Source organism: Chlorocebus sabaeus, chromosome 9 (assembly GCF_047675955.1).
Source record: "Chlorocebus sabaeus isolate Y175 chromosome 9, mChlSab1.0.hap1, whole genome shotgun sequence".
In the NCBI taxonomy this organism is placed as follows: Eukaryota; Metazoa; Chordata; class Mammalia; order Primates; family Cercopithecidae; genus Chlorocebus; species Chlorocebus sabaeus.
Genome location: NC_132912.1, coordinates 99164915 through 99182129, shown reverse-complemented (window position 1 = coordinate 99182129; position 17215 = coordinate 99164915). Strand labels below are relative to the sequence as shown.

At 41.6% G+C, this 17215-nt stretch overlaps 1 protein-coding gene across 2 annotated transcripts in view; it reads left to right on the top strand.

Annotated features, from left to right (window-relative positions):
• The window catches only part of TLL2 (tolloid like 2), a 149149-nt gene that overhangs the window by 71008 nt on the left and 60926 nt on the right, over positions 1-17215 (top strand). For both annotated transcript variants that reach the window (XM_038009382.2, XM_007963696.3), the window contains 2 exons: positions 11127-11282; positions 15358-15475. In XM_038009382.2, coding sequence (XP_037865310.2) covers positions 11127-11282; positions 15358-15475 — 274 coding nt within the window. The remainder of the gene's footprint in view (positions 1-11126; positions 11283-15357; positions 15476-17215) is intronic.

Genomic DNA, 17215 nt, shown 5'->3' with positions numbered 1-17215 from the left:
TTCATGGGAGAAGCGGCATGACCTCACAGGGATAAGGGGACTTGGCGACCATATTTGGAGACTATCTACCACCTTCTCCCCTTGCCTCTGCTCCCCAGCAATAGATATTGTCAGAGTTTTTGATATTTACTGGTTTGTTGGGTGTAAAATGACCCAACTATAAACTTGGACAGTCAGACACACTAGGGTTTGAATCCCAGCTCACCCACTTAGTAGCTATGACTTTGGATAAGTTATTTAACTGCTTGTATGAGGTTTAGAGGGAATTAGAAATAATATTTATGTAAAGCACATAGCCAGGTGTCTGGAACTTAAAAGAGGCTCAAGGAATGTAGCTCTTCCATTTCCTTCTCCCCACCTCCACCTCCAGGAATGATATTATCCAGCATTGAAAGTGCATCATCTACCTCTGGACTGGGATTCCACAGCTGTGCAACAGCTGCATGGAAACACAATTACAGAGGACAGGAAGGAATACGGCGGCTGTGGCCCATTAAAATTCTGCCTCTAGTGGCGTTGTGCACAGCACCCACACTGCAACAAAAGATCTTGGGCTTTTCGGGGATGGTGATGATAGCAGTCCCCCAGTCTGCAATTCCCCCAAATGGCCCTGGTTTGTTCGAAGCGGATAAGGAATGTGCAGGCTGGGCCAGTCCCTCCACTCTGCATTACAGCAGCAGACAAGCATGTCTTTAAGCATCCGGGGCAGTCCTGAGGAGGAAGGAGACCTCGAAGTGAGGTGAGGGCAGGCCGTTCTAGCCAGTCCCTCCATCCTTCCCATCCCATCCCTCAGGATGCTGTCGGCGCCAACCCTGGATGCCTCTTGCTTTCATTTGAATGAAAGATAAGACACGTTGTGTCAATCTCGGATTCCCTTTAATCACAACTTGCCCCCCTTCCACCACCCCCAGGAAAAGAGACCGCCCAGGCAGGAGAAAGGATCTGAGGGAAGCGCCCAGTTTCGGCAGCAGGTTTATTTCCTGGCATTATGTGGCTCCCCTCAGCCCTGACGGTGGGGATTTGTGCCTCCAGCTTTGGGGAGGGGGAAAAGGCTGAAATACTCACTCAGCATCCCCTCTGGCAGACCCTTTGGTCAGAAGGCTGTCCCTCCTCTGGAGATGAGAGCTCAGCATGCATTTCAGGGCTGATAATGGGATTAATGAAATGGAGTGTGCAACGGCTCCATGAATGAAGCTGTGACTGTTTTGATAGAGCCTGATTTCCAGAACCATTTTCATGAAAGAGAATGGATCTTTCACTTTCAGTAACATTTCCTAAGGGCTTTGTGTGAAAGCAAATAATAATGGAATCTGGTTGAACCAGAGGACAGGCATCCCACAAACTTGGGTGCAAAACAGCGCTCAATGCTGGAATTCCTGACATCACTTATGTCCGTTTACTTGGGTGTAACAACTGAGCCCCACGAACTTCAGGCCCTCCTTTTTAGCCCGTCTCAAATGCAGACTTTCATAGCCATTGTGGCAGCTCACACTGAGCCCTTACTCACCGCAGGCATTTGACATTCATTACCTGGGTCACCACGGCCCTGCAGCAGGAAGTGAGGCTCCGAAGGGGAAGTGATTTGTCCAAAGCCACATAGGTAGCAAATGGCAGCATTTATCTTGAGCTTAAGTCCCCCTGACCCCAAACCCCTTGATCTTAACCTTTGGGCTGTATCAGTGGTTCCCAAACTTCACTGAGCTTTGTAATCACCTGGGGAGCTTTAGAAACTGCAGGTGCCTTGACTCCACTCTAAGGCCAATTGATTCTCAGTCTCAGAGCAGGGAGGCAGACACCAGAATTTTTTAAAAGCTCCCCAGTTGAATCTAATGTGCAGCCAGGTTTGAGAACCACTGTGCAGAGTGATCTAGTCTCCCATTTACTAAGGGGCCTTCAGCCTTTCGAGACTGCTGCAGGTGAGGTGCAAATTCACCCGTCACCTTTGGAGCGAGGGTTGTGCAGATGGCTGGGCTGTCAGCGTGTTTACTTCCAGTGTGGGAATGACCAATTGCCTAATCTAAAAATTGCACTTCCTCACTGGAGAAGGCTGGCTCAGGCCTGGTTCTGTTTATGACATGGCTGTGCCTTCAGCTGGAAATAGAAGATTGAAAAGCAACAACCGCTTTGCTCTTTCAGAGAGGACAGGGCTCGCTCCCGGAGCCAGAGAATTTAAATGGGCTTTATTCCCCCCTCAACCCTACCCCAGCGTGTTAAATCCTGTCAGACACCCTGAGCTCCTCTTCAAATGCAGGACTCTTGGCCATAATAAATAATTACATCCTTCTATTTGGACTCTGATTCCAGATAGTAGTAATCCAAGAAAATCCAATAATGACAGTTGCATTAAGATCCTTCTTCCAGGCTCAGCAGAACATCTGTTTAGACATATTTTTAATCGGCAAATGCTTCCTGTGTTGAGTCCTTAGCAAATTAAATTTCTCACTGGACCAAAGGGGAAGCTGTCATTCAATAACCCATTTCTGGAAATTACACCCTAGCTTCTTTCCAGGTGCACTTAAGATTTTCCCATGCTGACTTGGCTGCATAAAACCGACCCTTACAATACCAGGTCACATGCATATACAGCACAGCTTGTCAGAGAAACATGGAATATCTTAGTGTTATTTCCTTGAATAGAGAAGTATTTTTGCCCATTCTCCAAAGGAGAGTTGGCGACAGAGGAAAATTAAGAGACTTGTTGAAAACCATATGGGAAATGAGTAACAAACTTCTACTTGCTACATTGCTGCCTGTGATTACTTAAGACTGGATGATTCTCAGGATGTAAACATTAAGGGCTTCAGTGTTGCCAACATTTTGGAGAGGTTTCCAACACAGAGTTGTTTGGACTGTTGGGCTGTTTATTTTTAGAATAGCTCATCCCTTCTTTAATTCATTCATTCAAAATACAAAAATATTGAATGCTCACCACCAGTCAGGCACTGTGCAGGGTGTGGAGAATAAAGTGGGGAGCAAGCTGGCAACAGTTCTTGCCCTCATGGAGTTTTCAGTCTACAAGAACAATTCACATTTGACATCTTGATGCAATTTGTAGTTTAGGGCTAGAATAGCAAATTAGAATATCTTCCGTAGAGGGCAGGCAGGTGATCTAAAAGGTAAAGTAAGCTGAATAGGACAATGTGAAGGGGGAGAGAGATTCCAGCAAACAGAACATGTGCTCTGACTATGAAGAGCAGGTGCTCCTAAACTCCAGTGGGTTGTACTATGATGGAAGATGGGCTGCTGTTGCCAAATCTTTCAGTTTTTAAAGAAAAACTAGAAAATCTGGATTCTTATGTGAAATCCCTTGATATTTAAAAGTTGGCTCCTACAGTGAGATTTTTTAAAAAACATAGTGTGGGCCAAAAGTGTCCAGGCCAAACAAAAACACATCTGCGGGTTGGGTTTATCCCAACATTGCAAGTGTATGACTTCTGTTCTAGAAATTCTGGTGGTAAGACAATCATTTTCAGGTTTAACAATGTATTACATACCAACTTTCTGGGTCTGGAAATATGACTAACTAGATGAGTAGGAACCCCTTATACAAGCAGAGGAACACTGAAAAAAATACTACATTTTCCCGACCCCAAATGGAAAATACGGAGTTGAGTTCAAAGGAAAGAAAGGTGAATGGCCATGATCAGAAGAGAATAAGAAACATAACTCACAGAAGGTAGCCTCAGATGCTGTCGATGTTAGCAGCAGCAAATCCGTACAGGTCTGCAGCAATTTGATTCTTGCCTCCTCGGAGGAAAGAATTCAGCCAAGGGGCATAAGGCAGAGTGAGAGACCCAGGCACACTTTAGAGCAGGAGTGAAAGTTTATTGAAAAGTTTTAGACACCTGTAATCCCAGCACTTTGGGAGGCCAAATGGGGTGGATCACTTGAGGCCAGGAGTTCAAAACCAGCCTGGCCAACATAGTGAAACCCCATCTCTACTGAAAACAAAAATTAGCTGGGCATGGTTGCACATGTCTGTAACCCCAGCTACTTGGGAGGCTGAGACAGGAGAATCTCTTGAACTTGGGAGGTGGAGGTTGCAGTGAGCTGAGATTGCACTGCACTCCAGCCTGGGCAACAGAGTAAGACTGAAAAGCATTTCCAGGAGGGAGAAGTGAGATGTAAGAAATAGCAGTGAGCAAGGGAATGGGTGAATATGAAGGCAGATATCAATCTGTATTGCAAACAAACACAAATAAGTCGTTGATAATGGTGACTAATTTGCGGTTTTGAAAGCAAGCAAATAATAACATGAAAAATTGGAGGGTATCTTACAAATTAAAATATTTTTAAAACCCTGCATTTCTTAGAATGAGGCTGTGGTTTCTGGTTGCTTCAGATCTGTCTTCTTTTTTTTTTTTTTTTTTTTTTTTTGAGATGGAGTCTCCCTCTGTAGCCCAGGCTGGAGTGCAGTGGTGCAATCTAGGCTCACTGTGAGCTCTGCCTCCCCTCCCGGGTTCACGCCATTCTCCTACCTCAGCCTCCCGAGTAGCTGGGACTACAGGCACCCACCACCATGCTTGGCTAATTTTTTGTATTTTTTAGTAGAGACAGGGTTTCACCATGTTAGCCAGGATGGTCTCGGTCTCCTGACCTTGTGATCCTCCTGCCTTGGCCTCCCAAAGTGCTGGGATTACATGTGTGAGTCACCACGCCTGGCCGCCCAGATCTGTCTTCTTAGTTCACTAATTCTTTATACTTTAAAAAGTCAAGTATGAATGTTAAACATGAAAGGCAATATTAAAGGATAGAAAGCACATAATGGAAAGAAAAAGTAAATATAGAAAAATTTCTTAATCTAATAGAAAGCAAGAAAGGAGAATAAAAGGAGGAAAAGAAAACAAAAGGAAAAAAAGCATAAAACAAAAGGAAGGTAATAAGTCCAGATATATCAGTGATAAAATAAATGTAATTCGCCTGTTAGAAGATTCTCAGGTTGAACAACAAGAAAAAAATCTAGCTGTTTGCTGCTTATAAGAGACAGCCCTAAGGTTGGGCATGGTGGCTCACGCCTGTAATACCAGCACTTTGGGAGGCCGAGGTGGGTGGATCACGAGGTCGGGAGATCGAGACCATCCTGGCTTACACGGTGAAACCCTGTCTTTACTAAAAATACAAAAAATTAGCAGGGCATGGTGGCGGGTGCCTGTAGTCCCAGCTATTTGGGAGGCTGAGGCAGGAGAATGGTGTGAACCTGGGAGGCGGAGCTTGCAGTGAGCTGAGATCATGCTATTGCACTCCAGCCTGGGTGACAGAGTGAGACTCCATCTCAAAAAAAAAAAAAAAAAAAAAAAAGAGAAATCCCTAAAACCTAATTAAACTTACATGTAGAAATCCTTAAAAAAAAATTAGCAAATGAAATCCAACAATGTATAAAAAAGAATTATACAGCATAATCCAGTGGAATTTATTCCAGGTATGCAAGACTGATTCAACATTTGAAAATCAACCTATAGAACCTGCTACATCAATGAGCTAATAAAGAAGAATCCTGTTATCACAGCAATTGGTTAAGAAAACACATTTAACAAAATCTAACACCTATTCATGATAAAAACTCAACAAATTAGGAATAGAGAGGAATTATCTTAACTTAATACAGAGTGTCTAGAAAAAACCCTACAGCTTACATTACTCAATGGTTGAAAGACCAAACACCTTTTCCCAAGACCCAGAACAAGGCAAGAATGTCCGCTCTCATACTCTCATTCAACGTAGTTCTGGAAGTTCCAGACACTGCAGTAAAGCATGAAAAACAAAGAAAAGGCAAACAAGTTGGAAAGAAAAAAATAAAACTGTCCCTATCTGTAAATGACATGTTTGTCTACATAGAAGATCCTAAGAAACCTATTAAGAAGAAAGAAAAGTCCAAAAACCTCCTAGAACCAATCAATGAGCTCAACAAAATTTCAGAAATTCAAGGCCAGCACATTTCTATATTGGAAATATAAAATTCTATAATGGCTCACATTTCTATATTCTAACAATGAACATGCAAAAACCAAAATTAAAAACGCAATGGCGTATACACAATCACTCCAAAGAGGATGAAATACTTGGATACACAGTTAATAAAATTTGTACAGGATTTGTGTGATGAAAATTAAACAATGCTGATGAAAAAAATCCATACAGACCTAAATCAGTGGAAAGATACGCTGCATTCCTGGATTGGAAGACGCATATAGTAAGGGTGCCAGTTCTCTCCAGATTGTTCTATAGGTTTAATGCAATTTCTATCTCAACATAGTTTTTTATTTTCGTTTTTTGCAGGCATAGACAAGTTTATTCTAAAATTTATATGGAAAGATAACTAAAACAATTATGAAAAAGAAGACTAAAGGAGTGTAATCACTCTACCCTATATAAGGCTTACTCTATAGCTACAGTAATCAAGCCAGTATGGCACTGGCAGAGTGATAAACATATAGACCAATGTAACAGAGAACCCAAAAATAGACCCAATTACTGTATGACCCAGTAATTCCACTCTTGGATATTTATCCTGGATAAATGAAAACTTACCTTTACACAAAAATCTGTACATGAATGTTCATAATGGCTTTATTTGTAATAGCAGGAAACAATCCAGATATCCTTCAACAGGTGAATGGGTAAACAAACTGTGGTACATCCATACCATGGACTACTACTCAGCAATAAAAATAAACTATTCATACAGGCAACAACTTAGATGAATCTCCAGGGAATTATGCTGAGTGAGAAGAGCATAATTATTATCCCTATTATATGCTGTATGCTTCTATTTATATGATATTCATCAAATGACAGAATTTTAGAAATGGAAACAGACTGGTGGTTGCCAGAATTTTGCTATGGATGGAGGAAAGGGGAAAGCGGGGTAGATATTGTTACAAAATAACAGCATGAGGGATACTTATGGTGTTGAAACTGTTCAGTATCATGAATGTGGTGGTGGATACATAAAACTGTAAGTGTGATAAAATTGTCTTACAGGCATACACACACAAATTAGTACAAGTAATGCTAGAGATATCTGAGTGAAATCAGTGGTTTGTATCAATGCCCATATCCTAGTTGTGTTATTGTACTGTAGTTTTACAAAATGTTACCATTAGAGGAAATGAAATCTCTGAAATTATTTACTACAGCTGCATGTGAATCTACAACTATCTCAATAAAAATTTCAATTTACAAAAAGCTATTTTAGATACCAAAAAAGATAATATTGAACCTCAATATTAGGATAATTGCAAAGCTTGTTGTATTGTTTGTTGTGGGAAATGTAATTAACTCAGAGAATAACACCCATTCAATGGCTCACTAAAAAAAAGTAATTATACAAACAGATTGAAAACGGATAGAAAAAAGCTATATAAGGCAAACACTAACCAAAATAAAAAAATGTGTAGCAGGCCAGGCGTGGTGGTGCATGCCTGTAATCCCAGCATTTTGGGAGGCCAAGGTGGGCAGATCGCTTGAGCTCAGGAGTTTGAGACCAGTCTGGGCAACATGATGAAACCATGTCCCTACAAAAAATAAAAAAATTAGCCAGAGTGGTGGTGCATGCCTGTGGTCCCAGCTACTTGGGAGGGTGAGGTGGGAGGATGGCTTGAACCCAGGAGGCAGAGGTTGCAGTGAGCTGAGATCGTGCCACTGCACTCCAGCCTGGGTGACAGAGCCAGACCTTGACTCAGATAAAAAAATGTGTAGCAATATTTGTATCAGACAAAACAATCATTATTATGAATGAATATTATTATAAAAAGGATTACTAATGATAAAAGAAAAATTTATCTGGAATTAACAATTCTAAACTTGTCTTACTTAACCAACATAGTCTTGAACAATCTAGAGCAAAAATTAAGGATAGAGAAAATAACAATTCATAATCTTAGTTCTGGAGGTTTTGCTTAAAGCACCTTTCTTAGTAACTGATACACTAAGAAGCCAAAAATCTGTGTAAGCAGAATATTTGAACAATATATGAAACCCATCAATTAGACATCACATATTATTGTAAGAAAACATGGAATATTTATAAAAATCAGTCTTGTATTAGCTTACCAAGGAAGGCCTAAATACCAGAGAATCAATACTTTAGAGCAAGGACCAGCCATCTATGATCAGTAGGCCAAATCCAACCTCCTGTTTTGCAAGTAAAGTTTTATTGGCACACAGCCATATCCATTTATTGACATATTATCTATGGCTGCTTTCACACTTCAATGGCAGAGTTAAGTAGTTGTAACAAAGAATATATGACCCACAAAGCTTAAAATATTTACTATATGGCCTTTTATAGAAAAATTGCTGACCTCTGCCATGAATAATAGGTTATTAGAACACAGTGCAGTGTTAGAAATCAATAATACACACACAGACAAAGTTTTAGAAATTAAAACCTATACTTTGAAATAATTCAGAGGTCAAAGAAGAAAGTCTAAATGGAACTTAAAGAATGTATCAATATCTAACATTGAAAATGTACATTTCAAAATATGAGACACAGGAAAAGAAGACATCAGAGAGAAATTTAGCCCTGAAAATGTTAATATTTATAAGAAAGATTTAAAATTAATGTGCCAAGTATTCAACTCAAGAAGCTAGGAAGGGATTGCCAATTGATTTTGGACAAGAGCGCCAGACAATTCCATGGAGAAAAACTAGTCTTTTCTACAAATGGCCCTAGAACAGTTAGATGTTTACATACTAAAGAGTGAAGTTGGAGCCCTACCTCACACCATATACAAATATTAACTAAAAATGCATCAAAGACCTAGATAAAAGAGTTAAAACTATAGAATTCTTAGAATAAAACATAGGTATAAATCTTTGTGATCTTGAATTAGGCTATGGTTTCTTAGATATGACACCAAAAGCACAAGCAACATAAGAAGATCATAGATACATTGGACTTCATTAAAAACAGCTGTGCTTCAAAGGACACTTATAAAATTGCAAAGACAACCTACAGAATGGAAGAAAGATTTGGAAATTATATATCTGACTAGAGCCTGGTATCCAGAATATATAAAGACTAATTATAACACAACAATAAAAGACAACCCAATTAAGAAATGAATAAATAATTTGAATAGATATTTCTCTGAAGAAGATATACAAATGACTGCCAAGTACATGGAAGAGATGTTCAACATCATTAGTCATTGGGGAAATGAAAATCAAAACCAAAATGAAATTCCGCTTCACACCATTAGGATGACTATAATAAAAAAGATTGACAATCACAAGTGTTGATGAGGATGTGGAGACATTGGAACCCTAGTGTATTGCTGGTGGGAATGTAAAATGGTGCCACTGCTTTGAAAAACAGTCTGGTAGTTTCTCAAAAGATTCAATATAGAGTTACCATATGACCCAGCAATTCCACCCCAGACATGTACCCAAGAGAAATGAAAAAACTATGTCCACAAAAATGTGTACATGAATGTTCACAGAAGCACTATTCCTAACAGCCAAAAAGTAGAAATAACCTAAATGTCCACCAACTGAAGAACAGATAAACAAACTGTGGTATGTGCATACAATGGAATATTACTCAGCCATAAAATGAAGAACTGATTCATACTACAACATGGGTGATCCTTGAAAACATGCCAAGTGTAAGAAGCCAGACACAAAAGGCCACATGTGGTGTGATTCCATCTCTAGGAAATGTCCAGAATAGGCAAATTCATAGAAACAAAGTTGATTACTGGTTGCCAAGGACTCGGGGAAGGGAGAAATAGGGAGTGACTGTTAATGGGTACATAGTTTCTCTTTGGAGTGATGAAAATACTGTAGAATTAGATAATGGTGGTGGTTTCACAACTTTGTGAAAATACTAAAAGTCACTGAATGGTATACTTTAAAAGGGTAAATATGGTGTGTGAATTCTATCTCAATTTTTTTAAATAAAAGAGAAAAGAAGCTAGAAATGAGACGTCAGGATAAAACAAATGAAAATAGAAGGAAGTAATAAAGTAAATAACATTAATGTAATAAAGAAAAGTGAAAAGAATTAATCAGGTGCGGTGGCTCATGCCTATAATCCCAGCACTTTGGGAGGCTGAGGTGGGCGGATCACTTGAGGTCAGGAGTTCGAGACCAGCCTGGCCAACATGGTGAAACCCCATCTCTAGTAAAATACAAAAATTAGCCGGACATGGTGGCACGTGCCTATAATACCAGCTACTCAGGAGGCTGAGGCAGGAGAATCACTTAAACCCAGGAGGTGGAGGTTGCAGTGAGCTGAGATTGCGCCACTGCAACCGAGGTGATAGAGTGAGACTCTGTCTCAAAAAATAAATATATAAATAAACAAAAACAAAGAAAAGAGTCAGCAAAAACAAAACCTGATTTTTAGGAGAAAAAGTATAAAAACTAGAGCGAAAATGCTCCAAATTAAAATAATGAGGGATTCTAAGCAAGTCAACTGAAAACAAAATTTTAAATTATCTGACTGGTGAATGAAATGCATGCAGATTCAGTGACTGGTGTCCATGGGTTTCAGCATTCTGTTCCACCCACTTACCTCTGCCATTGGGGGAGGCCTAACGTGTGGACTCAGAACCTTCCATCGAACCTCCTTGTGTTTCCCACACTACTGTCTTAAGGGTCCAGATGCCAAAAGTTGGGAGTTTTATGAGGGTCTGCTTTTTCCAGGGTTTTTCTTACAAGTAATTTTTCCAGTGTCACAATCTGATCCACTCTCCTTGTTGTACTGGCCAAATTATTTCAAAATATGCAACACTGACCATTTTGGATCAAGGCAAGGGATTGACCCAGTTTGTTCCCCAAATGCTTGTGGCTCTGAGCAGAAAGTCCACCCCAACCTCAGCCCCACCCAAAGAGCTGTGAGGTATCCCCATCCATTTGATTCTGTGGCCCATGTGACCTCTTTCAAGGCCTCAGACAAGCCAAACCCACTCTCATAATAGCCCTGTATGTTTATTACATGTACTCTTCCCCCATCTGGAAAACTACCACCCAGGGCTTCCAAACCCTGAACTGATGAAATAGCCCCTTTAGAACATGTTTTAACACCCCCTTTTTGGAATCGTGGATAATACAACCTCAGCCATAATTCACAGGAGGAATCAAAGGGCAAAGTCAATAGTAACCCAACTGTCTTGCAGATGGCCAGGAGAATACCACACTCCTGCACAGCCCTGGGACCTCGCATGCCACAGCTGAAACCTTCTCTCCCCGGGTCCGAAGAGCCACAACCTCAAGGACAGAGAGGATATGGCCTGGCGGAGTCATCCCCTACGTCATTGGAGGGAACTTCACTGGTCAGTAGCCACAGACAAGGCCTGCTTTGGGTCAGGGTGCTTTGTCTCCCTGGGTTGAGACAGTTCTTCTAGGAAGGACCCGGGTGGGAAGGAGCAGATGTTCAGGACCACAGCAGACCTACAGATGGTGTCCCCCTCTTGCCGGCAAGGCCTGGCCCACCAGTCCTGGGGAAATTGCAATCTGTGTTGGGGCTATGTCCTCAAAGTTGGTTACCTTGCTCCCAATGCTTCGTGTGGGGAGTGACTTGCAAGGACCTTGAAGGATAAGCGGGGTTTGCATGATGACTGTTTGAGGACAAGCCCTCCGCATAGAAGAAAGTCCATGAGCAACTGCACGTGGTTGGCTTCCCTGTCCTTTGCCTGGATGAGTGTCCTGGACTCAGAGGTCCCCTGCCACCACCCACAAGCAGTGTTCCACTCAGTGACCAAAGCGACCAGTGGACATGGCTCGACTCTCTGGGTCCAAATCTCAGCTCCAGTGCTTGCCAGCAAAATGCCCTGGGGAAATTAGCCTCTCTGTGCCTCAGTTCCCTCTTCTGTAAATGGGGATGATAATATCTTCTACCCCATCTGGTTGTTTTGAGAATCAGATGGATTACTATAGATAAAGCGCTTAGAGTGGTGCCTGGCACACAGTAATGAGTAAGTATCTGATATTAGTATTCCCTTTAAAATATGTGAATCATTTGCGGCTTCCTGTTGCCACTAGAATGAAATTCCTGACCACGGACCTGTGAGGCCCTCCCTTGAGTACCCCGCCATCCCTCTCCTGCTTGGCCTTTGACCCTCTCTCCCCTTCTCCCATCCTTCATCCCTATGCTCCAGCCTCACCAGCCATGTGCCTATCCCAAGACGTGCCCACCTCATAGGCCCCTGCGCACTCACACTTCAACTTGCCTTCTGTCTCCCTTGGATGCCCTTTCCCCAGGTCTTTGCATGGCTGTCTTCTTCTTATCATTTGAGTCTTATGTCAAGGGACACTTCACAGGAAGGCCTTCCGCCCTGCCCCCGCCAGCACCTCCCTGTCCCCAGACCCTGCTTTATAACCTTGGCAGCACTTACCATGACCTGAACTCACTTTACTTCTATTTCTGTTTCATTTATTTTTGTCTCTGCCTCAGCTCTGTGGGAGCAGCAGTCTTTTTTCTGTCTCATTTCCGCTTCCATATCTCCAACACGGAGACCAAGGCCCGGCACATCCTAGGCAGGTAGTAAATCTGCCCACTGCGTACCTGCGGCCAATGTCAGTGGAATGCCTGAGTGACAAGCCACACTGAGAGACTTTCCCAGGCTCTCAGTGTCACTTACAAGTCCTTCCCCTTCCTGTGGCTCTGTGACCTCTACTCTGAGAGGTGGCTGATGAAGGCAGATTCCCTGAGGATTTGCCAAAGCCACTGAGAACCGCTGATGAGTAAGTTAGGGAACGGTGAAGACCTTAGCAGCAGGGCAGCGGAATTCCTGCAGTTCCCTTTTGCTCCCACAGCATTAACCCACGGCTTCCTAGTGCCAGGTGCTTAACTAGGGATTGGTGGTAAAAAAGATGACTAAGATTTCACCCTGCCCTCAAGGAGGTCTGTTCTCACAGCAGAGAGAGGTGAGTGCCTAAAGAAAAAAAAAATAGAAACGATAAACAGCTACAAACTTTTGTTCCTTGGTATCCTAACTGTGTTCTTTCAGATCTGATGTGCTTTTCTGACCAAAGATTTATATTCCTTTCATCAAAGTGAACTAATTTTATATTTAAGAATTTTGTTGACGCAAGTATTTCATGTTATTAGGTAATTAGTAGGGTTGCTATTTTTGGTAAGTGATTGAGCTATAAACAATTTGAGCCAAAAATGTCAAGATGTCAGACAAGAAATGCACAGCTAAGTTATTCTATTTTTTGTTGTTGTTTGTATTTTCTTGCATTCTTTTATTTATTTATTTTTTTGAGACAGGGTCTTGCTCTGTTGCCCAGGCTGCAGTGCAGTGGCATGATCACGCCTCACTGCAGCCTTAACCTTTCGGGCTCAAGTGATCCTCCCACCTCAGCCTCCTGAGTAGCTGAGACTACAGGCATGTGCCACCAAGCCCAGCTAATTTTTTTTTTCTTAATTGTTTGTAGAGACAGGGTTTCACCATGTTGCCCAGGCTGGTCTCAAACTCCTGAGCTTAAGGGATCCACCTGCCTTGGCCTTCCAAAGTGCTGGGATTACAGGCATGAATCACCATGCCCAGCTGTTATTCTTTATTCTATATGAATGTTTTTGGGGACAACAATGTGATACCATCCCCACATCCTGTAGGCAATGATGGGAGCCTCCCCGAGTGCTGTTGCGCTAGTCCGTTTGTGTTGCTCTAAAGGAATACCTGAGGCTGGGTAGTTTGTAAGGAAAAGAAGTTTGTTTTGGCTCACGGCTCTGCCGGCTATCTGAGAAGCATGGTGGCAGCATCTGCTCCTGGTGAGGCCTCAGGAAGCTTGCAATCATGGTGGAAGGCAACAGGAAGCCAGAACGTCACATGGTGGGAGGGAGGAAGAGAGAGGTGGGGGAGGTGCCACACACTTTTAAACAACCAACTCTCACATGAACTCAGAGCGAGAGTTCACTCACCAAGGGGATGGTGCTAAGCCCTTCTTGATTCCACCCCCATGACCCAAACATCTCCCACCAGGCCCACTCCAACACTAGGGATTATGTTTCAAAATGAGATTTGAAGGGGACAAACATCCAAGTGATGTCAGCTGTTTTGTTTTGCTTGTAATTTTCATTTTTGTTTTGCAATGAGGGCCCTGGAGAACTCATACCTCCAACTCCCACCATCCTTCATACTTCCCAGACAACCTAGATCCTTCTCATTGCTTCTAGGAAAATTTAAACAGTCTTCCTTCTAGATTTTGAAAAGAACTGACTGACTATATGTAACTGTCACCCTGGAGTTTTACTATTTAGCAAATTTCCACTCAAGGAAATACCAAGACAGGTTCAGAGAAAGTATGAAATTCACCTATTTTTAAAGGCCTAGAAGAAAAATTAGGCTCAAGGATTCCCCACAAGACACTGAAACTCCGTGCAAAAACACACAGATGTATATGCAAATAGAAATTTTAGAGTGCATAGGAGCACCCTCCTACAATTCTAAAAGAAAATGAGGGGGTCAAGTGCAGCGCTGGTGAGCTGGAGTTGACTCCCCTCTACTTCAAAAGCCTGCAGTTTCCAAATGGAAAAACCTGGATAAAGTTTTGTAAAAGTTTGGAAAATACTTTCAATACAAAGGAAAATTTGGGAAGCCCAGGATATTTTGAAAATCTATTTTTACCCTCCCTTCCAATCCACAAACTCCTACTCTCTAGGTTTTGGCAACTGAGAAAAGTTATGTTGTGTTTTTAGCAAGGGAAATCCTGATTCCTGGAAATTCCTGGAATATTTCTATTCTGGGTCACCAGAACAAGCTTTTTTTTTTTTTTTTTTTTTTTTTGGAAAATATTTAATTGACAAATAAAAATTGTATATATTCAAGGTATACAACATGAAGATTTTATGTATTATGTCTTGATCACCATAATCAAATTAATTAACACATCCATCACCACTCATGCTTACACTGGAGGGCTGGTGAGGACACAAAATCTGTTCTTTTATCAAATTTCAAGTAAACGATATAGTATTATTAACAATCTTTTTTTTTTTTTTAATTGTTGGAACATCCTTTGTCTTAACTCAGCATGCTTTAAAGCATCTAAGGAGGCTGGGTGCCGTGGCTCACGCCTGTAATCCCAGCACTTTGGGAGGCCAAGGCTGGCAGATCACTTGAGGTCAGGAGTCGAGACCAACCTGACCAACATGGTGAAACCCTGTCTCTACTAAAAATACAAAATTAGCCGGACGTGGTGGCGCATGTCTGTAATCCCAGCTACTCGGGAGGCTGAGGCAGGAGAATCGCTTGAACCCGGGAGGCGGAAGTTGCAATGAGCTGAGATTGTGCCATTGCACTCCAGCCTGGGCAACAAAGGCAAAACTCCGTCTCAAAAAAAAAGCATCTAAAGAAAGTACGGACCCATCATTGAAGTTGAGTGCTTGCCCTGTTGTTTCAGGGAGCCAGAGGGCCATTTTTAAGCAGGCCATGAGACACTGGGAGAAGCACACCTGTGTGACCTTCATAGAAAGGACCGACGAGGAAAGCTTTATTGTATTCAGTTACAGAACCTGTGGGTAAGTAAGCAAAAGCAAGGCCGCCTCTGCAGAATCAGTCGGATGGCTCATGAGTCTTGAGTTTTCTCTGTAGACCTAAGTATTTCCAATGAGCTGTTATTTAGAGGAGTCCAGGGTTTGCTAGAAACTTTCTGCCCTTGGTGAAATTACAATCCAGTGGCAAAGCTGGTGGGTCAAGAGGAACATTCCGGGAGACTCCATGAAGACCAGGGGTTCTGCACTAGGAGAGCAACAGAAGGAACTGGTGGTGTGTCACATGAAGACTTAAAGCAGTGGTTCTTAACCTCTTGGAGTTGGTGTCCTCGTTTAGAATCTGATGAACCGGTGGGCTTTCCTTCTTCAAGAACAGATGAATATGTATGTAGAATTTTGCATTTAATTTGAGGGACTCTACAGATTTACAGACTTCCTTCAGAAAACAATATATAATAAAATGACTGGCTTATGACTAAAGTTATCTGTTATGTCAATAAATATGTGTGATATACTTTCCTACCGAAAGAAAAAGGTTCTCATGTTGGATCAAAAACCCAAACCTGGCTGGGAGTGGTGGCTCACGCCTGTAATCTCAGCAGTTTGGGAGGCTGAGGTGGGAGGAGCACCTGAGGTCGGGAGTTCTAGACCAGCCTGGTGGTCCAGACCATGGTGAAAACCCATCTCTACTAAAAATACAAAATTAGCCAGGTGTAGTGGCACATGCCTGTAATCCCAGCTACTTGGGAGGCTGAGGCAGGAGAATCACTCGGAGCTGGGAGGCGGAGGTTGCAGTGAGCCGAGATCCTGACATTGCACTTCAGCCTGGGCAACAAGAGCAAAACTCCATCTCAGAACAAAACAAAACAAAACAAAAAAACAAAACAAAACCCAACTACATGTTCTATACATAAGATGATTACTGAAGAAAACAACCTAGAGAGATTTAAAAGTAAAAGGAAAGAAGCCATACAGGTAAATGCTAACAAAGAGAAAGCTGGGATCATAATTTTAGTCATTGACTAGGTTTTCACTGTTTTGTTGTTTTTAAAGTCAGAAATGTTAAACAAAACCAAAGCCAAGACACTTTATAATGAGAAAGGGTATAGGCGACGGTGAGAATATAACTGTCATAAATCTTCATGCACCAAATAGCATAGCATCAAGAGTCATAAAATAAGCCCCAGGAAATTCAAGGGGAAATTGACAGAAATGCTCAGTAGCACAAGACTTAATTCATTTCTGTCAACCCAAGTAAGTCAGTGTCACGTTGACCAAAAAATAAGTAGAGATTCACAGAGGATTTGAAAAATACACTTAATAGAATTGATTCTACAGGTCTATCAGATTCTATAACCTCATAATAACATATTTTTTTAAATGGCCTATCTATTAAGCATTAAGAACATCTTAATGAATTCTAAAAGGCAGAAATAGCACCAAGATATTTTCTGATTGCAAAGCAGTGAAACTGGACATAATATAATAACAAAAATAGAATAAACATTAGCTGGTAAGTTAAAAGTGCCCCCATGCTTCCCTTTTTATGGCTCCTAGATCATAAAAACAGCAAGATTAAAACTGCAGAATGTCTAGATAATGAAAGTCCTATGTTCAAAATAAAAGAGCTATAGCTAAAGCTATGTCCAGACAAAAATCCACAGACTTAAATATCCACATTACCCATTGACAATAGTGACAATAAAATATTCAATTTAAGGAAGCCAGCAAAAATAAATACTTACAACCCACCACCATCACCACAAC